Source organism: Ahaetulla prasina, chromosome 2 (genome assembly GCF_028640845.1).
Source record: "Ahaetulla prasina isolate Xishuangbanna chromosome 2, ASM2864084v1, whole genome shotgun sequence".
NCBI lineage: Eukaryota > Metazoa > Chordata > Lepidosauria > Squamata > Colubridae > Ahaetulla > Ahaetulla prasina.
The window spans coordinates 81250560-81272877 of record NC_080540.1 but is presented as its reverse complement, the minus strand read 5'-3'; the positions used below and the strand labels follow the sequence as shown (position 1 = coordinate 81272877).

Sequence of the window (22318 nt, the reverse complement as noted above, 5' to 3'; positions counted from 1 at the left end):
TTTAGGGAGAAAATATATTTAGAAGGCAAGAGTCATACACATTCCGTTAAGCAATACACATTTATAATCTATTCCATAGAATAATTCAGGCAACGGGGCTGGTGATACATCAGTACAGTAATAGAAACAAACTTCATTTATCCTTAACAAGGCTGGGTGTTGCTATAAAAGCTCCAGAAGCCATATGATTCTACCTGTGATCTCCAGCTAGTCTTAATTATAATTCTCATATTGCACAATTAACAGGTGTTGCAAAAAAAAAACCTTCTTGCTATAAATTCACAATGTAGTCTTACCTTCAGATGTAACCCACCCCTTAAACTTTCTCATATGAAACCTTAGTATACATTTAAGGCATTCCAAGGATCATGAGAGCTGCAATGAGACAAAACAGCATATACATTTAGTAAATTATCCTCATCTGTAAACACAGCTTCCTGCACAGAAGTGTTTTTATTTTAAAAAATAATTGTAGCATGGAGTTGTATTTACCTTTTATAGAAAAAGCACCCCATTCCAATTTATACTCGCAGACAGCCCCGCTGATAGGCAGAATGAGAAATTACCTTAGGCAACTCATGCTAGGTATCATGAAAGGGTACATCTATGACTAGGTATTTATTATTTTTGTATCCTTGTTGCCTGCAAGCAGATGTTCTGAAGATATTCTGCCTCAGCTACCACTACCATGGCTCTGTTTTTGGGAATGAGTAGGTGGAGGAATGTTATTTGTTACAGAACAAAATTGTGTTGGTGTTGCCATAGCTGGCAAGATATGAGGGACAGAAAGCAGCAGTCCGTTCCAGAAGCAACTTTATTCAGCAGAGAGGCAAAACTCTGATGATTAAGATCTAATGCAAGTATGTCTAATGTAAAGATATATTAGAAGCCAAATTTATTGTATTTAATTAATGGTAGAGGGAGGGCTGCACTCCATAACACATCTTTAAACATACAATTATAAACATAGGGTGTTCAATGAACATGAGGAATCAAGTATCTTCTTTTCTTCTCACCCGGACATTCTGTTTTTCAAAATTTGAAGGGGATGAGTTTGTTTGTAATATGTCATATTTTTCAATGAAAAAGGTTCTCATGCAGCTATAGTATGAGAAACGGCAAATCTGAAACGAGATGGTATCTTAATGGATATGCATTTGCATGTCTATATACTTGGGGGCATATTGAAGTTTATCGTCTGTTCCAATGGCATTTTCCTTTTACTGGTTTAAACATAGCCATTGTTAGGCCCAAGCCCAATTGTAACATAGCAAAATTTAATCCAATCCAATTGTTTTATTTGTTTACACCTAATGGACAAAATCTTACAGATTAAAGCTATAACTCTCTACTAGATATATCCTAAGAGATTCTAGGAAGTGGCTACACTGAACTTCTTCCTCCTTCCCCCCATTTGGGCCTCTCTGATAAGATTTACAGCCCCCTTCCTGGGAAAGCTGCTCTGTTGCCCAAACTTCTATCCACCAATTCTCCAGATCAGACATGAGCATTTTGCTGCTCTGGGCTACATCCGGCCTTTTGGCAGTCTCTGTTTGGACTGCATGAGGTCAATTGGAAATTAGAAAATAAAATGTAAATAAGTGAGCTGCATGACGTGGGAGAAGCAGCAGACTACATTCCTTTAATTGACTGGAGAGAGAAAAGCTTTTCTGAGTGGCAGAACGTGGCTGGGTTGAAGCAAGATGTGGCTCTGCACTCCCTCCTCCCTCCTACCAGTGGCAGAATTAAGTTCAACTATTGATTTGGCCCTTCACAACAGTCCCAGTTTCTCATGTGGCCCCTTGCCCACCCCCCGCTCCAGGTGCACATTGCACCATAGCCTTGCACTCAATAATTTCTAAATTGCAAATGAATTGGTAGATGACTATGGCTTGAATATTTTTAAAGAATTATTTGGATCCCAGTTATAAATTCCGTTTTTTAAAACCCGAGTGACACATCTTTGTTGCATATCAGCAATGCGATTAGGGGGCAATCATCAGAAAAGGGGATTTTTCTGATTATTATGAACAAATTGTTCAGATCTTAGGCAAGAAAGACGAGCAAGGGAATGATTATTGAAATGCTGATTTACATGTTACTGTTAATAGAGATCTATATACTATTTCCGTCAATAATGTTACATAGCATTCTTATAATATTCAAGCATGAAAATGTCAAAATCTCTTCCCATGGTAGGTAAGTGGTTTAAGTTCCCCTTTAAGCTTCTCCTAGATGACTCATGGGCTGGAAGGCATACATACGTCTTGGGTGCAGTTAATAAATGCTGATACTTGCTATTCAACTGACATCAAAGAGATTATTTAGCATATAAGGCACTAGAGCCAAAACCAGTCACCCACATTTACACAAGCTGACAAATACACAAAATCCTCTGGTTGAAATGAGGGGAAAAGAAAAATAGCACAACAAGATTTGTAGAGTCTGTATTTGCAGCAGCAGATTCTGTCTGTCAACACCCAACAGCAACCTAACAGCTAAATCCAGCAAAAGCAATTATTTTGAATTCAGAATACACAAGATGGCAATAGCAAAAGACAGCATTTTTCAAGTAAAAAGTTACTTTATTCAAGTCAGACTTGATTTTATGCAGTTTTCTTGGCAGCATTATGGAAATGATTTGCATTGCCTTCTGGGATGGATGGATGGATGGATGGGAGGGGGAGGGGAGAGAGAGAGAGAGAGATTTTTTTAGTGTAGCTAGGTTTACAGGATGATAACCAGCTCATAAGTCATTTCAGAAAGAGTTGTATGAATCCCAGATACTGTAGGTTTCCAAAGCATCTCCCACAGTGTGGCAGCAGAGTTTACAAATATACATTGCATATGAACAGTGTTGCAGCCCTTACATATATCAAGAGCTGAAGAGCAAAAGTCTATGGCTGTCCTCCACAAATTATTGTTGGAAATCCAGGTCCTGCCTTTCAGTTCCAACCAAAAGTATCCTAAAGCCCTTATTGCACATGCATCCAAATCTGGTAACACAATCTCATTTTTTTGGTTAAAAACTAACTTTAGGATAATAAATTATTAGGTTTTACCAAAAATCAGGTAAATAGCACCAAGTAATTTCTACATGGGCCATCATTCCATTATAGAAAAAGCCAGCTTTATTAGTACATAGAAGAGTTTGTTCAGACTTCTTTAATGATAGATTCTAGTTCCCACTCCACAAATCCCAAGAGTTCTTAATTATAAAAATGTAAGAGTTCATTCCCCCTTTTAAGAACATAGTGCTTCTTCCTCCAACCCAACTCTTGTCTGACAACCAAAAGCCCTTTGTTCCACCCCCCTGGAGAATCCTAGTAAGACAGGTGTGATTGTTCCCATAATCCTTTTCTGATGAGACAAGCTGCAATTGTCTTCCAGTTCTTGGAGGTTCCTCAGGCACAGATGGCATTTGATAAAGCCCTCATCCAGAAACTGATGCTCACAGGCAACTGGCATTCTTATTTGTTGAAGGCAAGTGGGTAGTGTAGCAGTGTGTACAGATGCGGACTGGCTTCAGATGCCTAAAATGGGGCAGTGCTGCCAAGTGGGATGAGCAACGAGAGCAGAAGATCTGAGAAAAATAAATAAAAATATGTCCATCAAGAGCAACCTGATAACAAGCCTTATTTCCTTTGCCAGAAAGAAAGTAATAATGAACCTATGTATGAACTTGAATTTAATAAACATATTTATAACTAGAAACATCCAATGAAGCAGACTGAAGTAGAAAGGATAATAACCATAGTTTAATACCCAATCATAATTCAACTTAAGGCCCAACACAGGAATACCCAACAAGCTGCAAGTTAATCCTTTCATGATAGGCTACTCCATTGCTTCTTTCTTAATGCTCTTAACTGCCTAGTAGCTCAGTCACCAACCCCTGAATAGTCTGCCTCTTTCAGTTTGTCTCACGTGGAGATCTGCATTTCTGATCCCCCTTCCAAACACAAGGAGGATCTTTTTGGAAAGTAATCTAATTCATGAATTGAATTGAACTACAGTTCCCAGCATTCTGGATTCCTGGTTCATGTTGGGTCGATCTACCCCAAAGTAGCCCTGATTGCTTACCTTCCCACAACTCCGGCAGTGGTGCCGTCGCCGAAGAAAAGTGAAAGGCACATGGCAAGCCATACAGTGGCTAGAAGTACTGTCTGGTACCCAGTCTGGTGGCACCAAATTATCTGTAAAGGAACAGAAGAGTGCTTGGCAAGATAGTTGTATCTCAGTCTTCTAAAGCCATTCAGAATCATAAACTCCCCTGTCCCAATTTTTCAAGTGCCTACTGTCTTTATTCAAGTAAATATCCCAGAATAGTCAGGCACAGACCTCATTAAATGGGAAAAAATCCTTAAATTAAGGAAGCCCAAAAACTTAGGCCTAAAAACCTAGGGAAGCCCAGGGAGCTTCAGAACAGGAAAAACTAATACAGCTCAGGACATCATACTGATATGCTTCTATAAGGTATCAATGGACTATGAACTATTGACAGGTGAAGCGTCATTTATCAGATAATGTATTTCCATGAGTGTGGGTGTATACACGCCCCCGTGGGTTGCCTGTTTGGTCTGGTTCTTGCGAACCGATAGAAAAATCGGTGGGAGGCTCCACCCGTGACTATGAACAATCTGCACAGGCACAGAAGCGTGTGTGCACGCACTCCTGTTGCGAACTAGTAGTAAAGGTAAGTAGAACAACACCACCCCTGGTACATGCATGCCTTTGAGTCAGTCTTGACTCTTGGTTACTGCCTGGACAACTCCCTGCAGTTTTCATGGCAAGGTTTTTCAGAAGTGGTTTGCCATTGCCTGCTCCCTAGGGCTGAGAGAGAGAAAGATTGGCCCCAGGTCATTCAATTGGCTTTGTATCTTAGGTGGGAGTGGGACTAGAACTCCCAGTTTCTAGCCTGGTACTTTAACCAGTACCCCAAACTGAGCCTCAGTAGTGACCCTAACTATATCTAGATTATTCCTAAACATAGGAACATTTTCTCTTACAAATATTGGTTGCAGCCGCTTTGTGAACAAAGTCATCAGAGGCAGAACCCTTGCTTATTAGGAGCCTGTAGAGAACCCATTGCACACTTGGAGCTCTTACCTTCTCTCCTTATGCCTTCTCTGCTGCTGGAGCAGAGAGCACAGTCTGTCAAGAAAGGCGCTGTTGGTGCCATACAGAGATCCAACTCTGAAAAGGGGAAAGATATTAGCCTACAGGGCTGCTGCCACTTAACGGGAACATTTCTGTTCCAAATAATGAGCATATAAAACATTAATAGCATTCCCAGAACTGTCCCAAAGGTACTTTTTCAAGAGACAACTGGACTTTCTTGTCTTGGATGATTGAGAATCTCCAAAGACATTTAGCTATGCACTTTGGGAAGAACACCCTTCGATTGGGATGTACAGGTACATGTACGGTAATTTTTTAAAAATGCAAAGTGTGGAAAAGGCATCAGAAATAGCAAACCAAATAAATTAAAGGCAAGAAATGAAAAAGAAAACATAACTATTTTATGTATACTATTCACTATATCTTTTCATATTCTTTTATCCTTGCAAAAACCGCTTCAATTCTGTGACATTCATACACCTTTTCATAATTGCCTTTTGTTTTTCTCAACTCTTTTCTCATCAATTCCATCTGACTATGACTCTCTGGGCCTTCCCCTTCCTCTCAACCTATTTACTTTTCCTTCATGTATTTGTTTTGCAGTCTGATTTTCATTCATTCTATGTGACCAAACCAACTCAATGTACTTCCTTTCACTGGTGGTTATGATTGTATACAATCCACGTTTGTTCGTCATTCATTTAGTTTTTGTCCTATGGTTTTACTATGCACCCTTACGTTCAGGCAGTCACTCACTTAATGACCATAAAAATCAAATAAATAAAATAAAATAAATAAATTCATTCAGCAACCATTTGAAGATACAATGCTGAACAAATGATAGTTACTGTATGACTGTCCTTGAAGTTATGAACATGGTAGCATCCCCACAGTCACATAGTCAAAATTTGGGCACTTGGCAGTCTGCCTGCATTTATGAGCACAGCTTGTGGTTAACTCATGTGGCCTTGTGAAGGCTCTTGGGCACATCTTGACAGCAGCGATGGAAGACAATAAAGATCAGCAGGGGTAGGTGGTGGTGGTGGAGGAGTTGAAAGGAGCCAAAAGGGAATAGATGGGAGTGAGATAAATGGATAGGGGAAGCTGAAGCTGAAGTGAGCATGCAGGGTAGGAGAAACATGAAGTCCTTGCCAAATGACTGTCAGTCCTCATCCAGGACTCTTGGAACTGCTGTCACTGCATGATGCAGTCACATTATGCTTTCCCTAATGACTGCTTTGCTTACCAGTGGAAATTTTGGTTCTGATTAGAGTTGTTAAATGAGGACTATTTATACCCCATTTTTACAGCATTTTTTCTTAATATTCCTAGCTCTTCCCTCTATATCACCAAGTGAAAGAAGCATGTTTTTCTTCAGGTTTTTTTTTTCTTCTTTCAACAAACATATTTCACGATATTTCACGAGAAGAGTCCTCCATTCCTCTGCTCGCAACAGAATACCTTATGCCACCAGACTTCAAATGTTGGGATTAGACAACTTAGAAGTTTGACATCTTCGGTCAGACCTAAGCGTAGCACATAAAATTATCTCCTACAATGTCCTACCTGTCAATGAGTACTTCAGCTTCAACCACAACAATACATGAGCACACAATAGATACAAACTTATGGTAAACCGCGCTAAACTTGATTGCAGAAAATACAACTTCAGTAACAGAGTCATTAATGCCTGGAATGTACTACCTGACTCCGTGGTTTCTTCCCTAACCCCCAAAACTTTTAACCTTAGACTGTCTACTGTCGATCTCCCTGCCATCTTCTTCTCATGCTGCTTTGCACAAGGTGACAAGATTATGGAGTTATAGGTTAGCAAAGGAGATTCACTCACGTCCAGTGTCTGTCACCTCCAATTCTTCCACTTGGGAGGTCACAATTTTAAAGACACTCTTCAGAATGCTGCGCAGGTCACTTGCAAAATTAGTTTGGAGCTGGTCTGCCACTCCTGCCAAAACACAGCATTTTGAGCATTTCACTTGCACATGGGGAGGGGATCATGGCAGACTTTGGTACAAAAGACTCCTTTCATAAATAAAACAAAATACACAATAAGCAAATATTTTTATTTGAATGTAATCGATACAAAATGCTCTGTTTTTATTAAATTATCTAAAACAGAGCAGACATTTGAATATAGGTCAGCATATTAAAAAAGAAAAATGGTATACAATGATTTAAATAAATACATTTAAAGATTATTTGAGGGCCAAGTAGAAAGTCAACACAATGCCTAAAATGAGTGGAGATGTACCCAATTCAAACATATTTAAGACATCTATTCTCAGTTTTGCCATTTAGGGGTACTAATAGCCATTCTTATGATTGTAAAACATTTCTAAACTAAAGCAAAAAACAAAATGTAATACTAGTACAACAAATGAAACAGATCCCTTTTATAAACAACAAGGAACTGGGCACATTGTTGTAACATACACATATGGATCTGCCCAATTTTATTTTCCTAACATGATTAAGGTTATCTGTTATCTTTTTTTTTTGGAACTTTGCGTCATTTTAGTAGGACTTTCAGTTGTTTTCTTCTCTCCACTAATTTTTGCAAAAAAGTTACACAATTCATCAGATCTGGGGGCATTTATCTGGTACACTGAACTTGTTCTACTGTACATTTATTTTCAAAAGGAAATACCTCGCCACTTTAATAGGCTTTATACTTGTTCCTAGCATAAATAATTCCCAATTACTGATCTTATCAGTAAAAAGGGACCATAGTAGCAATGGATGGCTTGAAGAAAACCATATCCTTAATTACTACTGACATTTCTATGTTGCTCCACCCTAAATCATTGTGAGTGGCTTATAGCAAAATATCCTTGTTTAATCATTATTTTGCAAACTGTTAGATAAAAGCTAATAGTCATCATGCTATTGAATACAAGCAATGGAGTACTCACCAGAAATACAGACAAATAATGTGTGAATCATGTCCTCTATATTGCGGTAACGGCCTCGTAATTCCAACCATCGAGAGTTCAGTGGAATATCTGTGAACATTCGTCTCTGAGCACTATCAGATTCCTGCACAAAAGGCCTGCTAAGAGGAGAACAAGTCTTTAGAAAAATGTAAAGAGTTTATTTTTATTATTGCTTTTCAACCATGCCCCCCTTAAAAATCTGTATGCCAATCAAGGAACTACTGAAATAAAGTTATGCACACACCATGTCTCTGCTTTAGCTTGGGGACAAATGAAAATATCAACTCTTTACTAGGAAAGACACGACCACATGAGATTTCAAGATATAAGATTACGGATCAAACAGGCTTCAGTCTGTGGCCTCTCTCTCTCACAGCTTCTGTTATCCATCTACCCCTTTCATCTCATGTATTTAATACTGGACAAAAACTTCCCATTTAACTGCATACTACGAAATATCTCCTGGTCCTGACCTTTTGATGGCCACAAAGACCTTCTCAGCAAGCTGTATATGAATATAGCACTCCCAATTTATAAACTGAAGTTAGGCAACCCCGCATTCAAATGGGTGGGTGGAAACTGCAGGGAGAAGGAGGAGGAGAAGGCTCTTAGTCACACCTTGGTACAGATGGGCAGGCACACTGCGACGCAAAACCCTGGAAGTCCTGAGTGTCCCTATTACTGCAGGGCTGTGAATCTGCAGTGCATTCATTCAGCACACGTTTCTCCAGCTTGTACAACTCCTCCTTGGAAAGCACACGCAGCAAATCCCTGTAAGAGGAAGGGTCCATGAAAGAAACATCAGTGGCAACAAAATTAAGTGATCCTAATCTACAGGATGGACAGCTGTGTTCCAACAATACATCGGGAGGAATGTCCTAAGGGTGTTTCTTCAAGAGGCAACTGGACTTTCTGGTTTTTCTTTGAAGACGTTTCGCTTCTCATCCAAGAAGTTTCTTCAGCTCTGACTAGATGGTGGGGAATGAAAGGATTTTGCCTGCAAAATCTTCCACTAACCCCCCTCCTTAATGATTAATTGTATTCCTATACAGCAGTGCTATAGTCACATACCTGATTTTTCTAAGCAAGACATAAAAAGGGCTGAAGACTCGAGAAATCTCCTCTGGTCTCCTTTCCAAATTGAGGGGTCCATCTGGGTAGATCAGAAGGCCACTGCATAGAAGGCAATAAAATCAAATGTCAATTAGGAGTACCCAACTTTGTCCATTAGAATAAAAGTACTTGACATATATACACAGAGTCTCATGGAAAGCACAATCTTAGTAAAACCAGATTGTTCATTTTTTATTCCTTTTAGCAATCATTTTTGAGCATATTAATGACATTGTCGTAAGTGTCACCTTGCTTTCTGGAAGGTCTTGAAGAGCTGATTCTTCCCTCAAGCATTGGTGTAGGATGAACCCAACAAGATGATATGTGGATGTGTGGGAATGTGTTGCCCCAGGGGTACCAGAGTTTTTATTATGCTTGTTTGGTTGTTTGGTTGTTTTTATTGTCTTATGATTTGCCCACGATTGTGGTTGTAATCCATAGCTATACAAGTCTTTTAAATAAAATAAGAAAAGCTACACAGTACACCAGTACGGTACACCAAGTTGCCTAAGCATAAATAAGCTTTCATTTTCAGCAGCTTTCAGAATTACTTTTCTTAAGCCCTTTCATTTCTTACAGAGGTTATTGTTGACCATAATGCATCTTATAGAAGGACCATTACTGCTTTTTGCCAAGAAAGGAGACCATTGTAATTGGAATTTGGTAAAACCAGAAGTGAATAGATTTGCCATTAGCAAAAACTATCTTAGTAAGTATCCACAGTAAAATAAAATTTGCTTTTGAAAGACCAATCCAATTAAAAAGTTGCCACTTCTTCCAGCCTTACCCCACCTCAGGAAAGGCAGGCAAGAGGGCTGTTTGAAATCCAGCTTCAACCTATCCAGAAAATTTGAATTAACAATCTCAGTTCATTTTCTACACCAGCAACTAAGAATAACTTGATGGCAGTGTTAAGAGATCAGCAGGGTTCCTTTCTATATCAGGAATAAATCTGATATGCAGACTCCTGTGCTTTAAAAAGCAGAAACAAGATCATACGCATGATGAAGATCACAAAAACATGAAATGTGATGAAGAGCTATGGCAGGGAACTAATATGTCACAAGAGAATTTCAAATGAATTTAAAGAAAAGTTAGACTCTTTTACTATATAAATTCTAACCAGGAAACAGATTCCCAAAGTTTTATATGAAATAACAATTTATAGACATAAATCAGGGTTGCAGTTACGTAGCAAAGAAGGAGAAAGAATTTCATAAATTGCAAAGCACTCTTTGGAGGAGCATATTATATTCACCAATGTCAACCATGCAGAAAAGCACAAGGAAAGACGCAAATCTGAACTCATAGTAATAACTCAATTTACTGAGTAAATGTTATGTCAAAATTATTCTGCTAGGAATACATGGATCATGCTACTTTTGATCATTAGAGCTACCATGTCCAACATTTTAGGAATTCCAACCTACAGAAGTCTGTTTCTATAGTTTCATCTTGTAGGTGGCTGATTTGGTAGTCAAACACCAGCTGTTTACTAAACACATACCTAATAATAGCTAGGCGTGGAATGGTGAACATCAGCTGGGGTTCATATCCATCAATCATCTCCTGAGTTAAATAGCCAAGTTTCAAAGCTCTAGGTAAGCAAAGAGAATGAAGAGACAGAATTAGAAACCAAATCTGTGGATACATCTAAATTCCAGTTGATTATTCTGAATATACATTGGGCCAAGATAGTTATCCAAAGGAATGCTTAAAGGTTTGCTTACGAAGTTAGTATCATTGTATTATATACGTGCTGGCCCAGACTACAGAAAATGAAGAAGCTGTGTCAGAATGCTCACCTAGCCACGGTTTCACAGAAGAGCACAACAATCTCCTGCTGCCTATAGATCTCTTCAGGGGTTTTAACAGAAACTAAAGATGACACATAGCTGGAAAAGAGACACAGTTTGAAGTCCAAATGAACATATAATGCAACCCCTCTGTATTCAAATCCCAAAATAGTTTCCCTCTTTTGGTTTCTTTATCAAATACTATTTTGTTATCACTCGTTAATAGTGGTGGGTTTCAATTTTTTTTACTACCGGTTCTGTGGACGTGGCTTAGTGGGCGTGGCATGGCCTGTGGGCGTAGCTTCGTGGGCATTGCAGGGGAAGGATACTGTAAAATCTCCATTCCCTCCCCACTCCAGGGGAAGGATATTGTAAAATCTCCATTTCCTCCCAAATGGCTGAGGCAGAGGATAGATGGGGTGGGGCCAGTCAGAATTTTTGCTATCGTTTCTCTGAACTACTCAAAATTTCTGCTACCGGTTCTCCAGAACTGGTCAAAACCTGCGGAAACCCACCTCTGCTCCTTAATATAGGTAGCCCTCAACTTACAATAGCAATAGCACTTAGACTTATATACCACTTCATAGTGCTTTATAGCCCTCTCTAAGTGGTTTACAGAATCAGCATACTGCTCTCAACAATTTGGGTCCTCATTTTACCAATCTCGGAAGGATGGAAGGCTGAGTCAACCTTGAGCCTGGTGGGATTCGATATGCCATTCTGCTGGCAGCTGGTGATCAGCAGAAGTAGCCTGCAGTACTGCACTCTAACCACTGTGCCACTGGGGCTCAATCATTCATTTAGTGACTGTTCAAAATTATAAAGGCACTGAAAAAAGTGACTTATAATTATTTTTCACATTTATGACTGTTGCAGCATCCCTATGGCCACATGATCAAAATTTGGATGCTTGGCAACTGGCATATATTTATGATGGTTGCAGTGTCCCCAGATCATGTGATCACTTCTTGCAAACTTCTGACAAGCAAAGTCAATGGGGGAATTAGATTCACTTAAAAGCTATGTTACTAACAACTGCAGTGATTCACTTAACAACTATGGCAAGAAACATTGTAAAATGGGGCAAAATTAAGTTACCAAATATCTTGCTTAGCAATGGAAATTTGGGGGATAATTTTGGTAATTGTAGGTCAAAAATTACAATTGTAAGTCTGGGATTATGTGTAACTAATTGGATTTATCCAAGAGGTTTTTGGCATTAGTTTGTTTATGATCCAAAGAACAGCAATTAGGATTTTTCATCTCTGAGTTCACCTATCACTTATTGCTCCATAGTCCACTTCAGTTTATTGAGTATATTACCTAATATACTTTACCAAGCCTTGTCCCTGTAACTACCTTTTATCAATGAGCACCCCCACTCCAAGCAGCTGTTTTCTCCTCAAAAGGCTTGTTCTGCTTATTGCTCCCAAGGTCAGGGACTCACAGCCCACACTGTGTTTCCTACTTCTAACTGTGACCAAAGTCCTTTCTAAACCCAATTTCTTTGTGGGATTAACAAGTAGGACATAAACTGATATATAAGTGAATTTAGTCATACCTCAGTTCAAACTCAGCAAAAAGCACATCAAAGCGGATTAATGCTCTCCGGATAGTCTCTGAATAAGGTCCAGGTTGGTTTAAGCTTTGTTCTCGGAGTACCATCCGCACCACCTCTAAGCTGCATAGCAAATCTTTGGCCAGAGGACGCAGCCGTACTCCATCTGCCTCCTCCACATCAATGTAGGTACGTGCCATAAGACACTGAAGGGAAAAAAACCCCAAGAATACAGGAATGCTCCTTATCCCTCAGCTGCCTTTCCACAAGACAAGAAGTTCAAATAACAAGACTCTCCCTATTCACCAGGACATGGCACAGCCAATCAGAAGACTGAAATCCTGTAGGCCAGCTTGGAAAACAGCTATTCACTTAACATCTGCCCAGTTTAACCTTGACAATGCCTGGACAGGAATGGTCCAAGGTACTTCTTGTGGCCTGACTATTAGTGATCCCTCTACCAAACCACCTGGTTTTGACTTGCCTCATTTTTTCTGGTTGACCTTTCGCCGCGAGCTTAAGACCTATTTATTTATCTGTGCAGGACTGGCATAGAATTTTAGTTGTTTTTTAGGGTTTTAAATTTTTAAATTAGGTTTTGGGATTTTAAAAAGTATTTTTAGATTGGGCTAATTTAAATAAGTTTTTTAATTAATATTTTATTCTACTGTATGTATTTGATTGTTGTTTTTATTTTGCCTGTTCACCTCCCTGAGTCCTTCGGGCGAAGGGCGGTATAAAAATTAAAATATTATTATTATTATTATTATTATTATTATTATTATTATTATTATTATTATTATTATTATTATTATTATTATTATTATTATTATTGAAATTGAACAGAATTTGGTATGATACTTGAAGAAGTATGAAGAGGAGGAGGAGGAGGAGGAAGAAGAAGAAGAAGAAGAATGAATAAAGAAGAAAAGGAGATGATGATGATGATGAAAGAAGAAGGGAGGAGGAGGAGGAGGAGGAGAACCCTTTCCTCAACACAAATTGTTGCAGAACAATCTTCACAAGGTACTCTAGTAGTTTTAATTTCTGAAATAATTCCAGGTTATATCTCATTAAAGAAGGAACCTTCATATCTTAAATTTTCAGCAACCATCTGGACCATACTAGATGATTTGTGAGCCACTCAGAGTTCTGGTGTAAGATGGAGAATCATATAAATGTTTTAAATACATAAATAGTATAAAAATACAGAAGGTGGATATTGGAACAGCAAAACCAGACTATCAGAGAGAATGGTCACGCAAGTGCTTTATATCTGAGTACAACTCTATTTACATTACATAATAAATGCAATACAAAAATAGGAGACATTTGATTCTATCAGAGCATATTCTTTAGCTATGGCGGCATCTTGGTGTCTTCCCTCCATGACTCACCTCAGCAGCAAACAACATATGGTTCCGTAGGTTGTCCACTAGAAGGTCTTCAGGGAATTTGATGACATAGTCACGACCATGACGTTCCTTGGGGATACATTCCTCCATGATCTGTTCTATGATAGCCAGTAATTCAGCCTGCCAAAAAGAAAATAAATATTTCTACTTTTTCTAAAAATATATTTGACTTATTCCCAACATATCAATGGACAGTTATCCATTCTTCTCAGATCCATACTGAAGGGCAAATTCATAGCCCTGTATTTGAGTTAGAAATGAATAAAGTTACAAAGAACCAACAGACCATAAGAGAGCACTTGTAATGTGCTCTACACCAGGGGTGTCAAACTTGCATTGTCATGGCGTTGTCATGTGATGTATCATGACTTTTTTCCCCTTCGCTAAACCGGGTGTGGGCGTGGCCAGCGTGTGATGCATCCAGCCCGCAGCTTGCAAGTTTGACAGCCCTGCCCTACACAGAAATCAGTGAAAAGGGAAGGATCCAGAACTGAGTTTGAACCATTTGCAAGAATGGGTCACTTTTTTTCCCCTTTAGCTAAGATATAAAATTTTACTTTGGAAATATAAAATTATTTTAAATGATTAGTAAGACACTGTACATTGCTGCAAAATGTCCATATTTCTTCTTGCCACTCAGTGCAATACAAGCTGCACCACACAACTGGTACTCTGGAAACAGGGAAAACTCAGATTAACCTTTAATGACAGTTTGGTGTAATGGTTAAGGCACCTATTTAGAAACCAGAAGACATGAGTTCTAGTCTTGCCTTGAATCCAAAGCCAGCTGGGTGACCTTGGACCAGTCACTGTCTTTTCAAACCTAGTAAAAAGGCAGTGACCAATCACTTTAAAATCTTGGCAAGAAAACTGCAGGGAGTTGTCCAGGCAGTTGCCCAGAATTAACACTGACTTGAAGACACCACCACCACCAATATTAGTGTTTCAAGTTCAATCCAAAAACACCTGGAGCACCAGTTGAACACCATCAGCATTGATAAAATCACCATCGATTAATTGCAAAAGACAGCTTTACTTGGAACAGCTTACATCCTGTGACAGTACCTTTAATATCATTAAACAACATCTATCTATCCCAGGCTCTTGGGAAGGACTCAAAAGGTGGATAAAAATGCCAGCTGCAGTCTAAACACCTGGCTGACTGTACAGGCAACCATAATAACAATCCTTTAGTTGGTTTTCCTGAGTATGATCAGAATTGTAATTTAACCCATTTGAAGGACACAGGCTAAGTGGATTAATGAGTCAGGCTACTCAACTACCAGGGTTTGCAGTCCAGCTTGAGCAGAAGTGGTAGGAAATAGAATGACAGTTCATACCATAAACCTCTTACTTGACAGGAATAACTTCTAGCTCTGGAGTTCCATCAGGAGAAAGGCAAATAGAAATCTTTGCAGGGATACATGTGGGCATACAGGAAAAAGGCAAGGAGGAAGTTCCACTTCTGTTTGTGAATGCTGTACAATTACATTCACCTGATTGGTGATCTGCCACCACCTTTTGCTCTCCTCCCAAAAAAAAAAGCATACCTGACTAAGATGCAGCTGGTTTAACAGCGTCAGATACTGTTGGGGATCAGTCTCTACATCCAGGCAGTTGATTTCTGTTACCACTTGAGTCACTCGTTCATCAGCATAGAAAAACTGTGACAGCAGTCTTGGATCAGAACGCTGAGGAGAGAAAGAGAAGCCTGGATTATACACAGCCATACAATATGAGGCAATCAATGTTCAACAGCACCTTAATTGCATGTATACTTTGCTATAAACAAAGAAACTCCCTTGGTACAGAAAAGTAGTTGCCAGGTGAATTCTAATCTGGCTTTTTCCCCAATGTGCTTGTTTTCTATATCTGAATAATTTTTTAAATTAAGGTGCACACAGCCCAACCTGCATTTCATTGTGACAAATGAAGCAAAAATTATATCTGTAATTTAGACATATGTTTATAATATTTTAGACCTTATGTTTCATATTTTGTACTTTTATTTCTTGCGTTTTTATTGAAATGTGATGTGAATGTGCTATACAATAAATAACAGTCCAGCCTGCAATCTTACTCCAGAATGGGCACTGTATCTATCAATGGGCCTTCTGTTTGAAAAGTGCCATCTCTTTTTAAAAGTCCTATTCATGTGTTTATTCCTTTGCTTAGAGCTATTGTTTTCCTACAAAGATCAATTAAAGAAGACTTATAATTCCTCCTAAGTCAGTCAATAGTGTGCAAATAAAGTCTTCAACTTTACATGATGGGATGTTGAGGCAGGAGCCTCTGATTCTTATCCCAGAGAAAATGATTGTATAATTAAGGAACGGAGAATCATATATGGCTGCAGACTCATAACAAGCTGGAGAAAAAGGTTCAAGATTTGGGGGCAGGGGTGCAACAAGCCCAGAGAAGACAGGATTCCAGAGTGTTTCAGACAGAGAACTTTTGTATATGTCAGGTTTCCTAATTCATGATAATCTCCTAGTCTAACATTCTGGTGCCTGTTTGGGAATGCAGAGCAGAGAGATTCATTCTTTTGCCTGATATGGAACCCTGCCATCAAGCTCAAAAGGGAGAGAATTTTCTTGTTACACATTTTGCAACTATTTCATTGAGCAGAAATTCTCCAAGGGCTGGTTGCTCAGCAATATCTCTACTTAATTCAAGTATCAGAAACAAATCTCAGTCTTCTAACTGAGCTTATCAACACAATAGAAAGATTAAATGTATACCACAGGAGAACTATGAATGCAATACAAATTAATATATAACCAAAACAAACATAAAAGAAGCTAAATGGACTACAGAACCTTGCAGTATATACTTGCAAACAGATGTGCAGAATCTAAAAGGGCATGATATAATGTATAACAAAGGTGGTGAACTTTTCTGAAAAAGGGTCCACTGATAAGCATTCAGCTGTTTAGGATGATCCTCTCCCCTCTGGGTAGGGAGGGCCCCATAGAACATCTGTGGAGCTGCTGTGAGTATTAATCAAGCTACCTGGCAGATAAAATTGCTCAGATCTACTCTGACTTAACTGGGCAGATCAGACTGCAGTGCCTGGAGCATGGTCTGGTGGTATGATCTGGGATGAGTTTTAGCCAATGATTCCTGAAGAAATGACAGGGCGCTCTCTGTTGTCAGCTTGACCCCCATTCCGGGGTTGTAAAAGTGGCCAGAGAGATGAGCCATGGTTGGGTCCATGCTATGGTATCGGCCTTCTTGTATGAGACGGTAGTACTTTTTCTTTGAGAGAGCTGGTGAGGCAGCCTCTGCTCAAGACAGCTGGAGAAGGTTGTTGAGAAGCTGGTCAATCTGCAGTTGATGAGAACCCTTATCAACTGCAGGAAATGGATTATGTAGACCAGTTTCAGATGGGATTCAGATTGGGATTTAGCACTGACATAAATCACAGGAAGGGAGATGGTAATGGAGTTGGCCACCTATCCTTGTGTTCTCTTTCTTTCTCAACAATTAGTTTCATTGTGTCAATTGGGTGGGATAAATTGCTCCCTAGGCCATTCCCTCTCTCCCTAGGTTATCTAGGATAAGGTTATTCACTGGTTTGGGCATCAATATATTGATGACATACAATTATATTTTTTGATGGTGGGCTGATTTTAGCCGTGAGCTAAAAACATACTTATTTATTCAAGCGGGACTGGCTTAATAGTTTTATTAATTTTAATTGGGGTTTTATTGTGTTAGGGTTTTTTTTTTTTTGTTTTTTTTAAATTTTTAATGTCGGCCTTTTCTAATATGCTCTGTTTTAAAAAAATTTGTTTTAATTGTATATATTCTGAATTTTTATCTTTTTGGCTGTACACCTTCCTGAGTCCTTCGGGAGAAGGGCGGTATAAAAATCTAATAAATAAATAAATAAATAAATAAATGGGGCTGCTAATGTTCTGTCCTAGTGCCTAGAAGCTTTGTGGGTATAAATAGGGAAGAACTGTCTCTGACTTAATCCTACCAAGATCAAGTGACTTGAGATGTAGAAATGTTCCACCTACACTATAATTCTGAATGGAGTAGCACTTCCCCATTCAAGAGTGGTGCACAGTCTGGAGGCCTTCCTAGACCCACAACTGCTACTCACTGAGCAAATGGAGGTTGTAACAGAAAGGTCTTTGCATCAGTTGTATGAGTTGAAAGCTCTCCTAGATTGGGAATCTCTTGAGACAGTCACTCATGACTTGGTCAGCTCATGGCTTGATTACTGCACAACACTCTATATAGGGCTGTCTTTGAAGATCATATACAAACTTAACTGGTCCAGAATGCAGAGGTACAGATAACGATGGGCAAACCTCAGTATACCCATGTAACACCTTTATTTTGCAAGTTGCATTATATTCTATCCCCTCCCTTCCTTCCCAAAACAATACACCAGCCGAAGCTGTCTGCCAGCAATTTATTTACACTTGGCTGGGTTTCTTCTGGCAACAAAATTTCTGGCAACGTTCCTTCACGTGCCAGCCAAGTCCTTATCAAGTAGCAGCATGCTGACAGACCGTTGCCAGGGCAACCAGGAGTCTGCAGGATGATCTAAAGTACTCACAAGTAATCCCAGCTTTCAATCCAAAGCAGTCAAAGAATCAGTAGTCCGTAACTTTGTCCGACACAAGGGCCTACGGAGCACTCTCCCTGCTTTTATCCTCTGTAGGGTGTGGCTCCATGACTCAGCACTCCCTGGGCCTGCCCCACCTTTTCTTCTGCTGCACACACTTATCTCAGTGTCTGTTGTGCCTTGTCCTCCCTCCTCTCCTCAGCCGGGCCCCTCCCTCCTCCTGCCGGGCCTGCTATCAGATTCAGAGTCTGATAATGAAGAGGAATGGCCTGGCATGCCTCCAGCCCCCAGCCCTGGCACCATTCCCGGACAGAATGTCAGGAATGAACAAACAAACCTCACTCCTACAGCGTGTGAGCACGAAGCCAGCCACGTGCTAGAATTGCCGGCAGCAGATCCAGAGGAAGGGAATTCACAGTGGATGGATCCCCGCTTCCGGAGATCTGAGAGGCGACGTCAGCAGAAGGAAGGGAGGGGCAGGCCTGGATAAGTGCTGAGTCATGGAGCCACACCCCATGGCCTATATAAAGGATCTGCTTTTTGGCATTCCCTGAGTCAAGCAAAGTCTCATTTGGTTTGCTGAAGTCAAACCTTGGATTCCTGCCTGCCCTGAGAAATCTGAAAGGAATTTGGCAAAGCTGCAGAGGCTTCGTGGCCACGCTTGATACAGACTTCCCAGACCTGGTCGTCGGAGGGGGAGGGGGACACGACAGCGTCGCTGTTTCTCATCTAGCCAAGATTGATCCTCAGCAGCTGGTTCTTGGGGCGTTGCCAGGGAGGAGGAGAGGTCAGGGGAAGGAGGCCTTGCCAGCTCCTCCTCCTCACTCTCCGAGTCATCCGGCTCTAGGAGGCCACACCCAGGGGCCGGAGCCACAACACATTAGTTACTAGTTTGCTTCTGGGTATAATTCAAGATGGTGGTAGTTGCCTATAAATGACAAACAGTGTGATTACTTGTAGGAATGCCTTTCTTCCATAGTATCTGCCTGACCGATTAGATCTGGCAGGGTTGGTATGCTCTAGGTTCCTTTGATTAAAACAATGTTATTTATCAGAAGCAAATGTTCTCTGCTGTAGCATCTGCCTTCTGGAATAAAGTTCCCCTCGAAATCCAGGAGGGATTTGCACTGCTGGTATTTTGAAGAGCCTTAAAGCCCTGACTCTTCACTCAGAGCTTTGACAAGGTAACTGAAGCCTCTTCTGAGTAATCTGAGATTACTTTGCTTGTTGTCTGGTTTGTGCCACCTTTGTTCTTTGCTTTTATCATTGCATTATTTTATTGTTCTGAGTGTCTTTAATCTGTGAACTACTTCAGAGTTGCTATAAGTTAGGCAGTGCAAAAAAATGCAATATAGTATTGTAATTAAGAATAGGAATAGGAGAAGAAGCAGAAGGAACAAGATACGAAAATTATTATTACCAGTTTAGTTCATGACAGCAGATTAACCTTGAGATCAAGCTTGAAGTTTGAAAATACTGCACTGAAATCAGACAGTAACAGCTAAAGTTTGCATCTGTTATCCCTTTGAGCCCACTCCAAAGAAGAAATGCAGTCCAAATCTCAGACAGAAACCAATCCTAGCTTTTCACTAAGGTTCCACTAACTCAGCGGTTCTCAACCTGTGGGTCGGGACCCCGTTGGGGGTCGAATGACGATTTGCCAGGGGTCGCCTAATATCATCGGAAATATGGGAAGTATACTTGCGAGTTGAAGATTTGCACTCCAATGGTTGACTCCACAAGCCAGCTGCAGGTCTTCAAATCGCTAGCCGAATTCGGCTTCAGGCGCAATGAATTAAAAAAGAGAGAAATCTTTGCTCTGATGTCTCCCTTTCAAGCCAGCTGCAATCACTCCCAATCGCTAGCCTAATCTGGCTTCAGGCGCGATAAACTTAATAGGGGAGGAGTCTCCGCTTTAATGCCTCCGTCCTCAAGGCAATCGCAAGCAGTTCAGAACGCTAGCCAATATGGCTTCAGGCGCGATAAATTCAAAACAAAAATAATTTTACGGTTGGAGGTCGCCACATCGTGGGGAATTGTATTAAAGGGGTCACAGCACCATAAAGGTTGAGAACCGTTGCACTAACTGGTAGGACTATTAATGTGTTAGGTTCAAAGGCCTGAAGGTTTTCTATCACTGCAATAAACAAAATGACAATACAGCCCCATTAGTCAGCTGCTTTGTTCTATTTGGATGGGGAGGCTTGGGGTCGTTTGTAATGGTAAAACAGGATAGAAATTTGGTAAACAAAACCAAAATAGATTGTTTCCCAAGTTAGGTCATGTCATAATGAATCTTTAAAAATCACAAAACACTTCCTTTTTCTTGCTACAGACCAATCTAGCTATTTCTCAAGGATTGCTAACATTTAATCAACTCAGTCATTCATACTAAGCACCGTGTTCTTGTTGTTTCTGACTCTTTGTCAGCTGACAACAGATAATTTTGTGAGGATAGTTTCTCAGTAACAGCTTCTTTGAGGTCTGGTGTGCTCATGTTTATGTCACTAGTATTGGTATCTGGCCATCAACCTTTTTGTTTGCATTGTCCTTGATTTTTCAAGCATCAGGGTCTTTCTTCCCTCTGCATTATGTGTCCAACTTTTCAATATTAGCGTTTCCAGTCAGCAATTTGGTTTTACTCTTTCTAATACTAAATTAGTTTGTTTCTTCTTGAAGTATTCTAAAAACCGTCTGCAGCATTCTAATTCACAGGAATACCGTATATACTCGAGTATAAGCCGAGTTTTTCAGCACGTTTTTTGTGCTGAAAAACGTCCCCTCGGCTTATACTCGGGTCTATACGGCTTATACTCGAGTTTTTGTTTTTTTTAAAGCCCCTCGGCTTATACTCGAGTATATACGGCTTATACTCGAGTTTTTTTTTTTCTTTTTTTCACATTTTACCGGACGGTGCAGTGAGAGGGCGGGGCGGGGGAGCCGCCAGCCTTCTCAGCTGAGGGAGGGAGGGTTTCCCCAACCGGTAGGTGCCTCATTTCCCACCCTCGGCTTATACTCGAGTCCCCAGTTTACCCCAGTTTTTGGGGTAAAATTGGGGACCTCGGCTTATACTCGGATCGGCTTATATTCGAGTATATACGGTACATCTTTCTTTGTTCGTGTTCTCACAAGGCTTTCCTAAGTGTTACACAGCTGTGAAATCTAGACCATGTCCTTGACAGAATATAATGTTGTCAGTCTGATGTCTCTACATATGAATAATTTGTCTCAATCTGACTTTGTTTTTCCCCCAAGTAGCAACATGTTTTTATTTCATGGCTACAATGACTGTGTTTCTGAGCTTTTGATTTTCACGAAAATAAAATCTGTTACTACTTCAGCTTCTTTTCCACTGTTTGTATTAAGTTGACACAGCTTGTTATTCTAATTGGATCTTTTTTGTTATTGTCATTTTGTTACTATTGATCATCATACCACCTTTGACCTCCATTTGTTCACCTTCAACAAGAGATTTCATAATCTCTTGTTGGGCTGACATCCAGCCACCAGTCTGGGTTGTTGAGGTTTCTCCTAGCAGTTTTAATTCTAGTTTCTATTTCTTGTAGCATGTTCTGCAGGCAAGCCAAACAAATAAACTAACTGTCTGCAACCTTAGTTCTTTTCACAATTTTAAGACAATTTGAAATTATTTAATTGTTCCATTATTCCAATCTAACTGGTCACCATACAAATTCAATAGGCCTGCTTTTCTTATGTTTTTAAAGACTACTGAAAATTTGTTGTGGTCGAACACCATTGGAAGTTTTTCTATACTATCATCT

At 39.9% G+C, this 22318-nt stretch overlaps 1 protein-coding gene across 1 annotated transcript in view; it reads right to left on the bottom strand.

Moving 5' to 3' along the window:
- Positions 1–2564: 2564 nt before the first annotated feature.
- Positions 2565–22318, bottom strand: part of ZFYVE28 (zinc finger FYVE-type containing 28) — a 35519-nt gene continuing 15765 nt past the window's right edge. Inside the window, exons 2-13 of the mRNA XM_058171757.1 lie at positions 15505–15645; positions 13937–14074; positions 12543–12745; positions 10991–11080; positions 10693–10782; positions 9144–9245; positions 8691–8843; positions 8052–8191; positions 6971–7084; positions 5110–5196; positions 4084–4196; positions 2565–3583 (exon numbers count right to left, since the gene is read on the bottom strand). Coding sequence (XP_058027740.1) covers positions 3452–3583; positions 4084–4196; positions 5110–5196; positions 6971–7084; positions 8052–8191; positions 8691–8843; positions 9144–9245; positions 10693–10782; positions 10991–11080; positions 12543–12745; positions 13937–14074; positions 15505–15645 — 1503 coding nt within the window. The 3' untranslated portion in view covers positions 2565–3451. The remainder of the gene's footprint in view (positions 3584–4083; positions 4197–5109; positions 5197–6970; positions 7085–8051; positions 8192–8690; positions 8844–9143; positions 9246–10692; positions 10783–10990; positions 11081–12542; positions 12746–13936; positions 14075–15504; positions 15646–22318) is intronic.